Consider the following 18,067-nt stretch of genomic DNA (forward strand, 5'->3'; position numbering starts at 1 on the left):
ACTATCAGAGAATCTGAGTACTCAGAGGTGAAATGTAATCTCTCTTTCCCAGGGCACTAGGCAATATACACGTTATTAAGTAGTAGGTAAAGGCAGGTGGAATGCTATATTCTTGCACACCCCACTCCTTCCACGCAGGCCTTAACTGCTGTTACTGGGTTTACCAAGCCGGCCTCCACCCTTAGGCCTGTGCATTTGCTATTTTCTCCATGCTCAAAGCTCACTTTCCCCCTCCACCCAAATCTGCATGGCACCCAACTTCATTCAGATCTCAAATTAATTGCCATCACTTCAGAGGTGACTGCCTCATCTAAAATAGCCACTTCTCTCACTCTCCATCTCCTTATCCTGCTCTATTTGGCTTTGTAGCACTTATCACTATCTGATACTATGGATTTGTATGTGTATGTGCTGTCTCCCCCATAATGGCAGCTCAGTAGATATTTGTTAACTGTATAAATGAAATTGGTATTTGGCTCCAGAAATACTTTGAACTGAAGTCGCAATGTGCATTCATTCAGTCATTCAAAAAACATTTACTGAGTGACCACTTTGTATCAGGTTGTGTCTAGGTGTTTAGAGTATGTCATTGAACAAAATAAACAAAGATCTCTTCCCTCTGGAGCTTACATCTAGCAAAGAATGATTAACAGTAAACTTTTTTTTTTTTTTTTTTTTTTTTTTTTTAATTATTATTTATTTATTTATGGCTGTGTTGGTCTTCGTTTCTGTGCAAGGGCTTTCCTTAGTTGCGGCAAGCGGGGGCCACTCCTCATCGCGGTGCGCGGGCCTCTCACTATCGCGGCCTCTCTTGTTGCGGAGCACAGGCTCCAGACGCGCAGGCTCAGTAATTGTGGCTCACGGGCCCAGTCGCTCCGTGGCATGTGGGATCCTCCCAGACCAGGGCTCGAACCCGTGCCCCCGCATTGGCAGGCAGACCCTCAACCACTGCGCCACCAGGGAAGCCCTAACAGTAAACATATTTAATTATTGGATTAGAAAATTATAAGTGCCATAAAATAATGAAAAAAGGAGAGCAGAGAAAGGGGACTGAGTACAGGTGTGCGTTGCAATTTTAAACAGCGTGGTGATGGTGGGTCTAAAGGATAAACTGAAGGTGATGTTCATGATGGAGAACTGGTTTTTAGAATTCAGTATCTTTCTGGGAGAACTTTGTTTGTTTTACCATTCTCTGCTATGTGTTTCATGGGGCCCCGTAGCATGTCCACTGTGACAAATGTAACTGTCCTTTGCAGTATATAGGTGAAAAAATATTTTTTCCAAAAAGAGTTCACTTTATTCAGGATTTTAGTTTAATGCAGCAAATCAAATGAAGAGACTGGGTTCTTGAATGGAAAAGACTAACCAAACGAATACTACAGATGGGTTGGAGAAAAAATGTATATTTTCTTCACGTTTTACTGTACTTTGCAGTTGCTTCTTAATGTCCCTCTGACTGTGAATGACTAGGTGAAGTTGTTTTCTAAGAGTGGTTGTTGATTTTCTTTATTTGGAACTGTGTTGAAGATTCACCTGGTGATGTCATGCTTTAAGGTACTAAATTGTTGCTCTTTGAGATTTCTGAATGAACCAGACAAGCCTAGCCAAATTGCACTCTGTAATTAAAGGATGCTTAGTGAAAGAGGCTGATAGAGAGGAACAGTTTTAGAAAGTGAAGTGTTTTTCCCTTTGGGTCCTTAAGTGGATTACAAACACTGTATTTAAATATCAAAAGCTATTAATCTAAAACTATAAATGTAGAGTACCCATGGGATTTGCTTATGACTTTAGGAGTTTGTCATATTTAATTTTGGTTTTATCACGTGGTTAAAGTGAAATTAAAATGCCCCTAAGATGCTGTTACTTTTGAGGTTTACTGGAGTTGACTTACTATAAATCAAAATTGACCAGGAAAGAGATATGAGAATCTCTTTGGAAGAGAATGGAATTATGGAATGGAATGATCAGGGTTGCCAGGTGGCATCAGGGACTCCTGTTCAAGGCTGAAAATGGAGGGCTAAATGAGGATACTTACTTAAAAGGAGCAAATAGCTTGTCTCCCTGAAAGGGATATTCATAGTGTCCTTCAATGGAAGGCTGATATGTTCCTTCTCGCTTTCATTATCCAGAAGGAACATGTGTCTAATTCACACAGTGATCTCATCTTAACGTGAAAGTCTCCAGGGAATTTAAGGTGTAATAGTTTCTTTCAGCATGACTGTGACACTGGGGTGTGTCTTCTATGTGTCTTCAGCCTTGCTAATCTAACCTGAGCTCGTATCTGTTGGATTGGCCAAAAAGTTCTTTTGGGCGTTCCTGTAACATCCTATGGAAAAACCCGAATGAACGTTTTGGCCAACCCAATAGTACCTCTGTCTCCCCTTGCAAGACATTGACAAGTACCAGTATGTGAGTAAATCATGAATTGTGACCCCATTATAATATGTTCTGTATTACACTGAATGTATTTGACTGAACAGTTTGAATCATAAATGGAAATGAGCCAAGACCAAGAGGGGCTACCATGTTGAATGAATATTTACACTGTGGGGCAGAGATGGTTAACAGTTAGTATTCTATTTAATAGGCATGTTAAGGGCTTTAAAAAAAATTGTATTAGATATATAAGGATCTAAAATTCAAATGGATTTACAAATGTCTCAAGTATTAGTTCATTTTAGCTAGTATAACAATCTAAAAATATTTGTATAGTTTATGTTGATTATTTTTCATATTTGAAAGTGACACTTTTGCTGCGCTTGGCCGGAAAGACCAACTTTAATGAGCTCAGTAATATTTTCAAACTAAATGCAACTTTGGTTTGGATTGAAGGTCTACATCATCACTCTTGGCGAAGTTTGGAAACCTTTGTACAGTGAAATCATTAAAATAGTAACTATGTTTCTGTGTTCCATAAGTCAGTTTGCTGTTTATCATACACATAGGGCAATACCATTCCCACTGAGGTTGTGCTTTAGTTTTAGTTCGGCTTTTAGTTTTTTAGTTTTGTCCATCCTGTTTATAATTGTCCCACGTTAGTTAGCAGCTGTGTAGGGTATCTTACCGTTATTTGTCATTGACTTATGGCAGCTCATTCAAGTGGAGGTAAATTATGCCTATCATCCTTTTTTGCAAGCGATAATTGGGATCATGTTTAATTATTTTATATTACATTTATACATATTTATATTATTTCCAGCTTTCTGATGACATACCATTTAATGACTCAGCTAAGCATATAGGTGGGAACCATCATTATCCCACTGACATGTACTTGGTCTGGAGCTCGTTAACACACTGATACTGTAAACTGTATGCTGGTGTCCTAAAAGACATTGGTTTTCCTTCATGCCTTGTTTCTTTGATTATAAAAGCATCATCAACTGTGTTGCCCAGATGAGAGAATTTGTTGAAAGCATTGAGTTCTGTATTGCAAGAAAACGTTTCTATACATTATGTGTCTCAAGCATAGCTTTAGATTTGACCTCATACTGTTAAGTTGAATTTTAAAACATACATGACACTGGACTTTCTCTGCAAAAATTCTTCTTTTTTTCCCTTCTGGGATCACTTCTAGAAAACAGATACCAGCATTTAGAAGCTTCTAGTTAATTGCAAGATAACAATTTCCATGGAAAATGCCTTCTCTCAGATACAGTGTATCTAGTTTATTAGCTCTTGAGGCCCCTGCATACTACTGGGTTGGGGTAATATTGACACTGGCAGCTACCAGCTGGATATCCTTTTGCTCCAAGTTACTTCTATTTTTATTTTTTACGTATTTGCTTTCAATTTAGTCCCCATTGCAGGCACTAAGTCAATATTTGTTGGTTGAATTAGGCAAATGAATGTCCTATAATCAGTTTAACTCATTTAGGTCAGAAGTATTATCAAGTAATACGACACATTGTCATATTAGCAGACACACTGATTAATACTGATTACTTTACCATTAATAACATGTAGAGACTGCTTATTATATGCTTTGTACAAGGAAATGAATTATTTGTTCTTCAAGAGAATTAGGGATGGGTATGTTTATCTTGTTCAGTTACTGAAAGACTGTCGTCTTGTCCACTGATCTTCAACTGTGTAGTTATTAAGAGTATAGGGAAAACTCTCAAAATACAATATGTACGAAAAGGAATTATCTGTCTTAAACAGGGATAATATGGAAATCAATTACTGAACTCTACAAGTTTAGAAAAACAGTCAAAATAGGAAATGTCATGCAAAAGATTACCTTAGTTGATATATGTTTGGTTCTGAAAATTACTCTTGTGGGAAGTCCCTGGCGGTCCAGTGGTTAGGAGTCTGTGCTTCCACTTCAGGGGGCATGGGTTCAATCTCTGGTCAGGGAGCTAAGATCCTGCATGCTGCGTGGCATGGCCAAAAAAAAAAAATCCTCTGAAGGCAGATGTCAGTGTCAGGAGCTTCTGGCTGAAGAAGGTACCTATGCTCCCATTTCTTTTTATATTGTAAGGCAAATATCAGTACAGTAAGATTCTATAATAACATAGTTCTTTTTATTACATTTAAACAAAATGAGGAAATGCATAAGAAACTACTTTTCAAAACACAAGGCACTTTTTTTTTTTTTAATTAATTAATTAATTTATTTTTGGCTGTGTTGGGTCTTCGTTTCTGTGCGAGGGCTTTCTCTAGTTGCGGCGAGCGGGGGCCACTCTTCATCACGGTGTGCGGGCCTCTCACTGTCGCGGCCTCTCTTGTTGCGGAGCACAAGCTCCAGATGCGCAGGCTCAGTAGTTGTGGGTCACGGGCCTAGTTGCTCCGCGGCATGTGGGATCTTCCCGGACCAGGGCTCGAACCCGTGTCCCCTGCATCGGCAGGCAGATTCTCAACCACTGGGCCACCAGGGAAGCCCCAAGGCACTTTTTAATGTGAGTAAATAAGTATATATATGAGCCAAGTTATGTATCCCAAAACACATGTAAGGAAAAAAAACAAAGCAACATACAGTACGTATCATATGGGATGATCTTATGCCATGACACTGTCACTATGAAGAAGAGCTTCCCAATACAAATGCCAGCCTCTGCCCTGGGTCTCCCTCCTGTGCAGAAAAGGGGGAAATTTGTAAGCAGATTAAGACAAGAAGTAAAAAACACATTCTGATACACTTTTTTCTATTTCATATTTTTCTTCCATGGCATTTAAGATACTGTACTTTTTCTATGTTATTGAGTTATTATCTTCCTATGGTGTTGGTAAAATTTTATTTTACCGACGGTGAAAGAAATTGTGGTTTATGAGTTGTCATTATCAAGCCTCTATTGAATTCCTATGTTCGCAGTAAAGGCAGTATTAGAATGGTGGTATTCTTATTCTACAATTTTGTTTTCCTTAATATTGGGTAACCTTATCCTCCCATACTCAGATGGTTAACTTAAGCTTAAAATCTTGAAAACTGTCTTGTCAATTGGAAAAGCCAAATCACACCAATTCATTGATAGAATTACATGGCAAATTTTGCCTTTGGCATTACCTCCGTCAAAACTTTCTCATGAAACATTTCCATCAAAGTCCAGCCATATGTATGTCAGTATCCATTACACATTAAAGTAGTATTGTTTTCTGCATGTTTTAAAATTTTATCAAATAGTGTATCATATGCATCATTCTATGACTTAGTGATTTTTTTTTTTTAATTTTTATTTATTTATTTACTTATATTTATTTTTGGCTGTGTTGGGTCTTCGTTTCTGTGAGAGGGCTTTCTCTAGTTGCGGCAAGTGGGGGCCACTCTTCATCGCGGTGCGCGGGCCTCTCACCATCGCGGCCTCTCTTGTTGCGGAGCACAGGCTCCAGACGCGCAGGCTCAGTAGTTGTGGCTCACGGGCCCAGTTGCTCCGCGGCATGTGGGATCTTCCGAGACCGGGGCTCGAACCCGTGTCCCCTGCATTGGCAGGCAGATTCTCAACCACTGCACCACCAGGGAAGCCCGACTTAGTGATTTTTGATCAGAATTGTTTTGGAGACTTACCTGTGTTGATTCTAGATAATTTATTTTAATTGCTGTGTGGTATACACATTCCACAGTTTATAAATTCCGTTGATGGAGCCTGTTGATCAATTCTATCCACTATTTCTAGTTTTTTGCTATTGCAAACAATTTTGTATATGCACTAGAGCTCATCTAGGCCAGTGTTTTCTAAACTACAAGACATGACTTATTAATGATATTGAAATTATCTTAGTGGGCTGAAACCAACATTGAAAAAATGAAATAGAAAAGGACAAAATAGGGTAGGGTAGAACAGAATAATGTAAAGTAGAAAAAAATAGGAAAGAGGATATCCCTTAGCATCTCATATAGGAAGGGTAAGAATTATTTTTTGAAACTCTTGTTTCAGGTACATATATGTATCAAAAAAGATTGAAAGACACTGCTCTGGCCTAAATATTGTTGAGTTGCTCTAAAAGTGATTGTACCAGTCTACATTCCTTCTAGCTATATGAGTGTGCCTTTTGATTTTCATCCTCACAAACACTATGTATTATCCCCTTTAATTTTGCCGATCTGATTGGTGAGATCTATCTGATCGTGATTACATTTCCATGATAAATTCCATGGATATGTTTGTTAATTTCTTCTGTGAATTGCCTGTGTATCCTTTGTCCATTTCTAAATTGGATTGTCTTTTTTGTTCTAATTTTTAGGTGTTCTTTATATATTATGGATGCTAATTAGGTATCAGTTATATACGCTGAAAATATCTTCTCCCATTCTGTGGCATGTTTTTCCCTTTGTTCATGTTGTCTTTTATTTTGCCAAAGTTTTCATCTTTAATGTAGTAAAATTTACCAGTCTTTCCTTTGTGGTTTATGCTTGTGTGTCTCATTTAAGAAATCTTTCCCTGCCCTGAGGTCATAAAGATGTTTTCTATACTTTCTTCCAAAAATTTGAAAATTTTGCGTTTTTCCCTTTCCATATGGTTTCCCTTGCATTTTTTTATGTTGAAATACTATAGATTAAACGTTGTGGTTTTTTTGTAAGTTTCAGCGTCCAAGTTGTCGAAGCCCTTTCCCAAAACTTATAAAATACAATATCTGAAAGTTATATTTTATAATATTAATTCTTTTTATAATTGAGCACCTCTGCTGCTGACTTTCTAACAGTAAATAGAGCTGATACAATTTTTTAACTGTATTTTTCTCAGATAAATACTGGCTTGTTAAAGTTTCAAGGTGGTATATTCTTTTCCTTTTCTTTTGTTCTCTAATAGAATTTATTTATGTATTTCCATTTTCAGTCACATTAACCTTACCCTAGATGACAACTTCACAAGGATCTAGAAGGAACAGGGTTAAAGATGACTGAATACTGGGCTCCAGAAATTTAGAAACAATCAGGTACAAACATTTTTGGCGGGAATGTTCCCAAACAGTCAGTTGGGAAAACTTAAAATATCCCTGCATTACAGCGGAGGGTCCAAGAGCAAGGACTTTGGAATTAGTCCTGGCTCTGACCCTGACTGACTGGTGACTGTTAGTCAAAGTATTGAAATATGTCCATTAAACAGAGGCAATGATTATACCGGTTTCTTTTGGCTATTGTAAAGATTAAATGAGATAATATAAGGCACTTAGTGCTTGGCACAGGGTAACTGTTTATTTTAACTGTTATTATTGTCGCTGTTGTTTAGAATTCATGTTTATCACATCATGGATGTGGTATTCTATATGCATATTATGGATTTTTAAGAAGTATATGTTGATATATTACTATAACATTGCTATAATAACAGCCTGGTGATATCACATAGATAACAGGATGAGATAACTATAATCCTCACATATATTCTGCAAACTGTATTCTTCAAGTAGTGCAAATTGGGAAAGCTAGTTTTCTCTATTTTATTTGTATCACATTGGAATAATGTTAAAAAAAAGCCAACCAGGGAATTCCCTGGCGGTCCAGTGGTTAGAATGCCGTGATTTCACTGCCGAGATTGCAGGTTCAATCCCTGGTCGGGGAACTAAGATCCCCGCAAGCCAGCCGTGCAGCACAGCCAAAAAAGGAAAAAAAAAAAATAATAAAGCCAACCATTTTCCACAATGCTACAGATTTTGACATCATTTTTTTCACAGAACTGTATAATAGTAATTAATCATGAATCATTTTTAAATCTTCAAGGACATTCTGACTGACAAAAATGAAATGATGTTAATATTATATTTAGTGTTAATTGAATTTTACTGAATGATATTTCTTTGAATATGGTAATTTTCATATGTCATACATTAATTATGTCTTAACCTGATTAGTCAAATAAACGGAATGACCTGATTTTCACCATTCTAATTTTTAAAGAGTTACTCTACTTGAAACTGATCAAAGACACTGAAAAGAGCTATTTATTTTTCTCCTTAAAAACCCAAGATATTCAGGTGTTAAAAAATTTCTATTACCTGATATAGAGTGCTCTCCAGGATACATTGTTAGGTGAAAAAAAAAAAACTTGCAAAAGGGTATGTAAAGTATGCTATATTTTGTACAAGAAAGAATTGGGGAATAAAAACACATACATATGTCTGCTTATTTTTGCAAAAAGAAACAGAAGAAGAAACCAGAAACCAGTGAAATTGGTTACCTACAATGGTAGAGGGATGGGGTGGGGAGATGAAACAAAACAAACCCCAGGATTACTGTTCAGTGATCTCAGCATATCAGCAAGATTTCCCTTCTGCTAGGGACACAAAGGGGTCCTAAAGTCCAGCGAGGGGCAGTCACTTCTCTAATTAGATCCCTTTTCCTTCTCTTGTTTGTTTCCTTTTTTGCCTTTGAATTCCCTTCCTCTACTCTTCTACTTTCTCTTCTCTTCCTCTTTCTTCTCTTCCCTCTCTTATCTTTTTATTTTTCATTCCAGTAAACTTGGGGCAGGTATGGAAAAGGTATTTCCAGTTAAGATGAGGCAAAAAAGAGAAGAATCCCCAGTATAGGCTGTCTGCAATCTACAAAAAGCTGTATTCAGAAGATGCTTTCAACGAATGTCTTGTGTTCTACTCTGAGCCAGGTGTTGTGGTAGTTATAGCAATGAATGAGTCATGGTCCTCTCTCTTAAAGAGCTTGAAAATTAATAGAGACGACAGATGATATAGGAATAACTGCCACATGAAATTATTTTTCCATGTTGGCAACCAGATCAAGTTTTAGAAATTTATAAGTGAGAAAAGTCTAAGTGATCCTTTTCACAACAAGCATATCTTTTCCAAACATTAGAAATAATGATTGGTATTAATTGCCATAGTTTGAGTAATAATTATTCTGAGTATATTATTTATTATTCCTTATATGCTGAGAGACCTTTTACAGCTGAAGAAAACAGAATTTTACCCGTATCCTCAAGTGAATATAAATCATCGATAAGGAACACTGTTAAGACTTAGCCTTGTTTTGGTTATTGTTTTTATCTATTGCAAGGCTCTAGCTGCTTGTAGGTAGTATTAGATAAAATGTTCTCATGTTAGGCACTTGAAATATGGGTTGTATTTGAGTAAATAGAAGCCAACCTAATGAATCAGAATATCAACACTATTAAACATGATTTCATTAAATTGCTTCTGAGGGGAGAGAATATTTATTCATATTTATTTTTAGTGATAACTGTGTAATGATTTAACCACAGTCCAGACATACTGCCTATTATCTGATAGGGCTGCTTCTGTTGTTACTTGTATGTGGTAGAAGGTAGTCATTGTGGAGCTGGATTATTAAGGCAAGCGCATTCAGTGCTATAGCTACATACTTGTATGTGGTAGAAGGTAGTCATTGTGGAGCTGGATTATTAAGGCAAGCGCGTTCAGTGCTATAGCTACATACTTGTATGTGGTAGAAGGTAGTCATTGTGGAGCTGGTTTATTAAGGCAAGCGCATTCAGTGCTATAGCTACATACTTGTATGTGGTAGAAGGTAGTCATTGTGGAGCTGGATTATTAAGGCAAGCGCGTTCAGTGCTATAGCTACGTACTTGTATGTGGTAGAAGGTAGTCATTGTGGAGCTGGTTTATTAAGGCAAGCGCATTCAGTGCTATAGCTACATACTTGTATGTGGTAGAAGGTAGTCATTGTGGAGCTGGATTATTAAGGCAAGCGCGTTCAGTGCTATAGCTACATACTTGTATGTGGTAGAAGGTAGTCATTGTGGAGCTGGATTATTAAGGCAAGCGCATTCAGTGCTATAGCTACATACTTGTATGTGGTAGAAGGTAGTCATTGTGGAGCTGGATTATTAAGGCAAGCGCATTCAGTGCTATAGCTACATACTTGTATGTGGTAGAAGGTAGTCATTGTGGAGCTGGATTATTAAGGCAAGCGCGTTCAGTGCTATAGCTACATACTTGTATGTGGTAGAAGGTAGTCATTGTGGAGCTGGATTATTAAGGCAAGCGCATTCAGTGCTATAGCTACATACTTGTATGTGGTAGGAGGTAGTCATTGTGGAGCTGGATTATTAAGGCAAGCGCGTTCAGTGCTATAGCTACATACTTGTATGTGGTAGAAGGTAGTCATTGTGGAGCTGGATTATTAAGGCAAGCGCGTTCAGTGCTATAGCTACATACTTGTATGTGGTAGAAGGTAGTCATTGTGGAGCTGGATTATTAAGGCAAGCGCGTTCAGTGCTATAGCTACATACTTGTATGTGGTAGAAGGTAGTCATTGTGGAGCTGGATTATTAAGGCAAGCGCATTCAGTGCTATAGCTACATACTTGTATGTGGTAGAAGGTAGTCATTGTGGAGCTGGATTATTAAGGCAAGCGCATTCAGTGCTATAGCTACATACTTGTATGTGGTAGAAGGTAGTCATTGTGGAGCTGGATTATTAAGGCAAGCGCATTCAGTGCTATAGCTACATACTTGTATGTGGTAGAAGGTAGTCATTGTGGAGCTGGATTATTAAGGCAAGCGCGTTCAGTGCTATAGCTACATACTTGTATGTGGTAGAAGGTAGTCATTGTGGAGCTGGATTATTAAGGCAAGCGCATTCAGTGCTATAGCTACATACTTGTATGTGGTAGAAGGTAGTCATTGTGGAGCTGGATTATTAAGGCAAGCGCATTCAGTGCTATAGCTACATACTTGTATGTGGTAGGAGGTAGTCATTGTGGAGCTGGATTATTAAGGCAAGCGCATTCAGTGCTATAGCTACATACTTGTATGTGGTAGAAGGTAGTCATTGTGGAGCTGGATTATTAAGGCAAGCGCATTCAGTGCTATAGCTACATACTTGTATGTGGTAGAAGGTAGTCATTGTGGAGCTGGATTATTAAGGCAAGCGCATTCAGTGCTATAGCTACATACTTGTATGTGGTAGAAGGTAGTCATTGTGGAGCTGGATTATTAAGGCAAGCGCATTCAGTGCTATAGCTACATACTTGTATGTGGTAGAAGGTAGTCATTGTGGAGCTGGATTATTAAGGCAAGCGCATTCAGTGCTATAGCTACATACTTGTATGTGGTAGAAGGTAGTCATTGTGGAGCTGGATTATTAAGGCAAGCGCGTTCAGTGCTATAGCTACATACTTGTATGTGGTAGAAGGTAGTCATTGTGGAGCTGGATTATTAAGGCAAGCGCGTTCAGTGCTATAGCTACATACTTGTATGTGGTAGAAGGTAGTCATTGTGGAGCTGGATTATTAAGGCAAGCGCATTCAGTGCTATAGCTACATACTTGTATGTGGTAGGAGGTAGTCATTGTGGAGCTGGATTATTAAGGCAAGCGCGTTCAGTGCTATAGCTACATACTTGTATGTGGTAGAAGGTAGTCATTGTGGAGCTGGATTATTAAGGCAAGCGCGTTCAGTGCTATAGCTACATACTTGTATGTGGTAGAAGGTAGTCATTGTGGAGCTAGATTATTAAGGCAAGCGCGTTCAGTGGTATAGCTACATACTTGTATGTGGTAGAAGGTAGTCATTGTGGAGCTGGATTATTAAGGCAAGCGCGTTCAGTGCTATAGCTACATACTTGTATGTGGTAGAAGGTAGTCATTGTGGAGCTGGATTATTAAGGCAAGCGCGTTCAGTGCTATAGCTACATACTTGTATGTGGTAGGAGGTAGTCATTGTGGAGCTGGATTATTAAGGCAAGCGCATTCAGTGCTATAGCTACATACTTGTATGTGGTAGAAGGTAGTCATTGTGGAGCTGGATTATTAAGGCAAGCGCATTCAGTGCTATAGCTACATACTTGTATGTGGTAGAAGGTAGTCATTGTGGAGCTGGATTATTAAGGCAAGCGCGTTCAGTGCTATAGCTACATACTTGTATGTGGTAGAAGGTAGTCATTGTGGAGCTGGATTATTAAGGCAAGCGCATTCAGTGCTATAGCTACATACTTGTATGTGGTAGAAGGTAGTCATTGTGGAGCTGGATTATTAAGGCAAGCGCGTTCAGTGCTATAGCTACATACTTGTATGTGGTAGAAGGTAGTCATTGTGGAGCTGGATTATTAAGGCAAGCGCATTCAGTGCTATAGCTACATACTTGTATGTGGTAGAAGGTAGTCATTGTGGAGCTGGATTATTAAGGCAAGCGCGTTCAGTGCTATAGCTACATACTTGTATGTGGTAGAAGGTAGTCATTGTGGAGCTGGATTATTAAGGCAAGCGCGTTCAGTGCTATAGCTACATACTTGTATGTGGTAGAAGGTAGTCATTGTGGAGCTGGATTATTAAGGCAAGCGCGTTCAGTGCTATAGCTACATACTTGTATGTGGTAGAAGGTAGTCATTGTGGAGCTGGATTATTAAGGCAAGCGCGTTCAGTGCTATAGCTACATACTTGTATGTGGTAGAAGGTAGTCATTGTGGAGCTGGATTATTAAGGCAAGCGCGTTCAGTGCTATAGCTACATACTTGTATGTGGTAGAAGGTAGTCATTGTGGAGCTGGATTATTAAGGCAAGCGCATTCAGTGCTATAGCTACATACTTGTATGTGGTAGAAGGTAGTCATTGTGGAGCTGGATTATTAAGGCAAGCGCGTTCAGTGCTATAGCTACATACTTGTATGTGGTAGAAGGTAGTCATTGTGGAGCTGGATTATTAAGGCAAGCGCGTTCAGTGCTATAGCTACATACTTGTATGTGGTAGAAGGTAGTCATTGTGGAGCTGGATTATTAAGGCAAGCGCGTTCAGTGCTATAGCTACATACTTGTATGTGGTAGAAGGTAGTCATTGTGGAGCTGGATTATTAAGGCAAGCGCGTTCAGTGCTATAGCTACATACTTGTATGTGGTAGAAGGTAGTCATTGTGGAGCTGGATTATTAAGGCAAGCGCATTCAGTGCTATAGCTACATACTTGTATGTGGTAGAAGGTAGTCATTGTGGAGCTGGATTATTAAGGCAAGCGCGTTCAGTGCTATAGCTACATACTTGTATGTGGTAGAAGGTAGTCATTGTGGAGCTGGATTATTAAGGCAAGCGCGTTCAGTGCTATAGCTACATACTTGTATGTGGTAGAAGGTAGTCATTGTGGAGCTGGATTATTAAGGCAAGCGCGTTCAGTGCTATAGCTACATACTTGTATGTGGTAGAAGGTAGTCATTGTGGAGCTGGATTATTAAGGCAAGCGCATTCAGTGCTATAGCTACATACTTGTATGTGGTAGAAGGTAGTCATTGTGGAGCTGGATTATTAAGGCAAGCGCGTTCAGTGCTATAGCTACATACTTGTATGTGGTAGAAGGTAGTCATTGTGGAGCTGGATTATTAAGGCAAGCGCGTTCAGTGCTATAGCTACATACTTGTATGTGGTAGAAGGTAGTCATTGTGGAGCTGGATTATTAAGGCAAGCGCGTTCAGTGCTATAGCTACATACTTGTATGTGGTAGAAGGTAGTCATTGTGGAGCTGGATTATTAAGGCAAGCGCGTTCAGTGCTATAGCTACATACTTGATGGCTGTTGTTTCAGATTTTTTGTTAAGGCAACAAGTCACATTTGTTCATTCATTCTTTCGTCCTTTTATCCTTTTCATTCATTACCCCCCTCCCTCCCCCTTAGCAAATCATACACTCTTCAGTAGAGCTGAGAATTGATAAGTCTACTCTTCACAGTGATTTGGAACTTTCCAATCCCAGGGGAAATTTGACCAAGGTCTAAAATTTATTTTTTCTTATCTATAGGAAGTCAACTCTGAAATGAAAATTTTCTACTCATTCCCTAATAGATTTAAGAGTATAGGGTTTATCCTGGGATGATTTTTCCACACCTCAGCAGGAGGATTCTCATAGGAGAACAACAGTTAAAACATCTTTTGGGTTTTACAGCTGTTTAACTCCCATGCCCCAAACTTAATTCCCTTATTTTCCCTTCACCATATTTGAGCTTAGCTTATTTTCTCTGTTAATTAGAAGTAAAGTAACTTTAACCTGCCCAGTTTCACTCGACGTGTGGGATATTGATTTTACCACATGCTTTTTCCCCAAGGACTGCACAGGACCATGGAAGACCATATGGAAGAAGAACTTTTCCTTCTCTATGGAAAAAGTGGCAAGGTTAGAAAAATCATGCCCTTGGAGCATGTATTTTCTGTCACATAAAACATACTTCATCAAACCTCTGTTGGTCATCCAGTAGGAAGATCAATGAGATAGTTAGTGTCTGTCTTTGAAGGGCTCTCAGTATAGTGCCTAAGATGCTGGCCGATCACTGCTATGGGTGTAGAGAATGCCAGAGGGACCAGCACGGGACTCTGGGGATCGTCTGGGGAGTAGAGAAAGGGTTCCCAGAGGCGGTGACGTCTGAGCTGGATGAGGAGCCACACCACCCCTACTTTCACAGAAAATGCTGTCCTGCAAAAGGGTCTGAGTTGAACAATGTTCGCTCCACTGCCAGAGATTTTTAAAAAATTACAAAATACTTAATCTTAGATGGCATGTTCTTAATTCATCGCAGATATTCTTTATTTCGTTTCCATCACATCTGAATATTACAGTCAGCCAGCTTAGGTCCGGTCAGCGTCCAATTGATGTTAAAAGTTTCACATCTCTCAGCATGCACATCGATCTCTTATCTTCTGTTGATTTTATTAACTTTACAAAATATCTGCTCTTCACTGTTGACAGCTTCATATTAACTGCCACCATTAACTTTCATTTTTCTGTTTTCCACTTTTTAAAAAATAAAATATGGTCAAAATCCAGTAAAAGATGTAAATCATCATCACAGCCAGCGTCGTGTACAAAAACAGCACAGCTTCTGAACCTGAACCATAGTATTGCCGCGTGCTGACTTGAAGTGCTCATTTGTGAGCTCCTGTAGGAAAGTAGCTTACAAAAGCAATGTATAGAACCTGAAAGGCTTATAGAATGTTCATAGAAATTTTCATTATTTTTTTCTGGGAACAGATTTTGTAAAATAAAAGACTCATGGAATTAGCAAAGAAATTACTGTATTACATGGTGTTATGCTGCCAGGAAATTCTCAAAATGTGAGGTGTTGGCTGTTGTTCTTTAAGAATTTTTTTTTTTTTTGCTAGGCGTGCCCAACATGTGATTTTAATTCTGTTTTTATATGCGGTATTTTAAATTGAATTGTGACAACTTAATAGTTGTCCATAGTTAAATGAAGTATCATAATCCACTTGGTTCTTCATACGGATGGAGAAGCAGAGTTAATACAGGGAGCACACACTCAAAGGAATGATAACAATGCATTTTGGTCTCTAACTTTATGGAGATGTATTTCCTTAATTATGTTTTCCTTGAGCTAATATTAAAATTTTACTGCTTTGCATTTCCCAAACAGATGCCAGTGAAAGATGAGAGAGGTGGCTTGGATGTGAGCAAAGTAGCGAAGGTAAGCTGGCCTGGGGTTAATTCTCACCTATGCTGGTGACAAGTGCAGGAACGAGGCTCCAAGCTAGGATGCAAATTCCGGGGACACGATCTTGATGACGTATGTTGCCAAGCTCTCGCTCCCTGGTAGTGCTTTTTTCCCCTACAGTTTTTTTATTGCCCACCCTTGGCTCCTACTCAGCCAGTCCCTTACTGAATAGTTGGGCCCAGAGGTAGTTGGGTGCCTTCTGCGGAGACGCCTGCTATCATGCAGGCTGGCTGTGGTGTGATTGAGGCTCCTAAAGTGTGTGCATCCTTATGTTATGTACACTCTTACTATATGCAATGTATATATATACAGAGTATACATATATGCTATATATATGTACATATGTATACAGTATGTACAATGTGTATAACTATATATGCTCAAGATTATGCCAGACAGAAGAATGTATTTTTCTTCTGTGAGAGAAGATACTCAATTCCTGGAGACTGGTATTAAATATTTACTTCAAAAAAGTATAAACATGTGCATTTCATAAATGAAGTCATTGGTTCCCTATGAAGAAGTTTCCCTGCAGACTTAGAAACATGAATTTTTGAAGTAAAAATCTCTACCTTCTGGCAGAGATTTAAAAAGCAATGTATTCACACCTGTTGTATTTAGGTTATATTGTAATTATTTGTTTTCTATTAAATTGTGAGCTCCATGAAGGAAGACAACCCACGGTGGGCATTACTGCCCTGTTCATGAAGGACTTCATGAGCACAACAGCCAAAGCCCTACAAATGCAAACAAACACTAGGCCTGCCAGGAGTTAGCACTTTTTATGTGAACTTTTTACTTAGCAACAGATGATTTGTGGAAAGAAATCTGGCTTACCCACTGAGAAGCTGGTGATCTTGGAGTATTTCTCAGTCTCTCTGGCCCTCAGGTTCCTCATATGTAAAATGAGGATAGGAATGTGTATGTCCTACACTTGGGAAGATTAGAAATAATATGTAAGAACTCTTTTAACTAGCACGTTAGCACGTCTACATGAAAAGTTTGATGCCACATCCCAAACATTGTTCTTTCTGAAAATTATAGACTTAAATAGGAAAAAAATATTAAAATGAACACCTCACAGAAAATAAGATTCCTTCATAATATAAGGAGGTGGGTAATTTAAAGTAGAAGCTTAGACTAAAAGGTAACAACAGGATTCTGTCATTAGCCCCACAGTGGCCTTAGGTGCTGCTCAAAAGATAATAGAAGACATCATTCTCCAGACAGGGTCTTACAGTTTGGTGGTGTCATGGGGGGAAGTGGTCAGATTTGGCATTAGGGGAGCTTCCCCTGGTTCAGGCTATGCCACTCACTGAGGGTGATGCTGTTAGCAGTGACAAACTGCTTCCCCTCTGTGTTAGTTTCTTAGTATTCGTTTCTGCCCTAATGAAGTACCACAAACCAGGTGGTTTAAAACCACAGAAATCTATTCTCTGACAGTTCTGGAGGCCAGAAGTCTGAAATCAAGGTGTCAGCAGGGCCACGCTCTCTGAAGGCTTGAGGGAAGAAGCCTGCAGCTTCTTGGGGGCTCCCAGCATCCTTGGTGTTCCAGGACATATAGCTGCATCACTCCAGTCTCTGCCTCCTACTTCACTGTGTGTCTTCACATAGTTAGTTAACTTTACATGTCAGCTTGAGTGGGCCCCTGGTGCCCAGGTTAAACATCGTCTCTGGGTGTGTCTGTGAGGCTGGTTCCAGATGAGAATAGCACTGGAACTGGTGGACTCAGTAAATGGGTGGCTCTTCCTGGTGTGGGTGGGTATCATGCAATCTGTTGAGAACCTGAATGGAACAAAAGGCAGAGGAAGGAAGAATCCATCCCTTTTTTCCTGCTTCGTTGATTTACCTGGGACATCTCATTTCATCCTCTGCCCTCAGACTGGGATTTACATCATTGTCTCCTCTGGTTCTCAGGCCTTTGGATTCGGATTGAATTATTCCACCAGCTTTCCTGGGTCTCCAGTTTACAAATGCAGACATAGGACTTCTGAGCCTCCTAATCTTGTGAGCCAAGTCCTATAAATGAATGAATGAATGAATGAATGGATAAATAAATAATTTTTTCCCCTGACTCCTAAGGTGGAAAGCACAAATATCCTTTCTAAAATAAGTAGCTAGGGGCTTCCCTGGTGGCGCAGTGGTGGAGAATCTGCCTGCCAATGCAGGGGACACAGGTTCGAGCCCTGGTCCGGGAAGATCCCACATGCCGCGGAGCCA

At 39.2% G+C, this 18,067-nt stretch overlaps 1 protein-coding gene across 7 annotated transcripts in view; it reads left to right on the forward strand.

Annotated features, from left to right (window-relative positions):
- RCBTB2 (RCC1 and BTB domain containing protein 2) overlaps positions 1 to 18,067 on the forward strand; it is a 43,761-nt gene that overhangs the window by 1,397 nt on the left and 24,297 nt on the right. For 2 of the 7 annotated variants that reach the window (XM_036831486.1, XM_036831488.1), the window contains exons 2-4: positions 7,275 to 7,374; positions 14,450 to 14,517; positions 15,770 to 15,820. In XM_036831486.1, coding sequence (XP_036687381.1) covers positions 14,464 to 14,517; positions 15,770 to 15,820 — 105 coding nt within the window. In that variant the 5' untranslated portion in view covers positions 7,275 to 7,374; positions 14,450 to 14,463. The remainder of the gene's footprint in view (positions 1 to 7,274; positions 7,375 to 14,449; positions 14,518 to 15,769; positions 15,821 to 18,067) is intronic. The other 5 variants (XM_036831489.1, XM_036831490.1, XM_036831485.1 and 2 more) reach the window with 3 other exon arrangements.

This window comes from Balaenoptera musculus, chromosome 18 (genome assembly GCF_009873245.2).
Source record: "Balaenoptera musculus isolate JJ_BM4_2016_0621 chromosome 18, mBalMus1.pri.v3, whole genome shotgun sequence".
Classification (NCBI taxonomy): domain Eukaryota; kingdom Metazoa; phylum Chordata; class Mammalia; order Artiodactyla; family Balaenopteridae; genus Balaenoptera; species Balaenoptera musculus.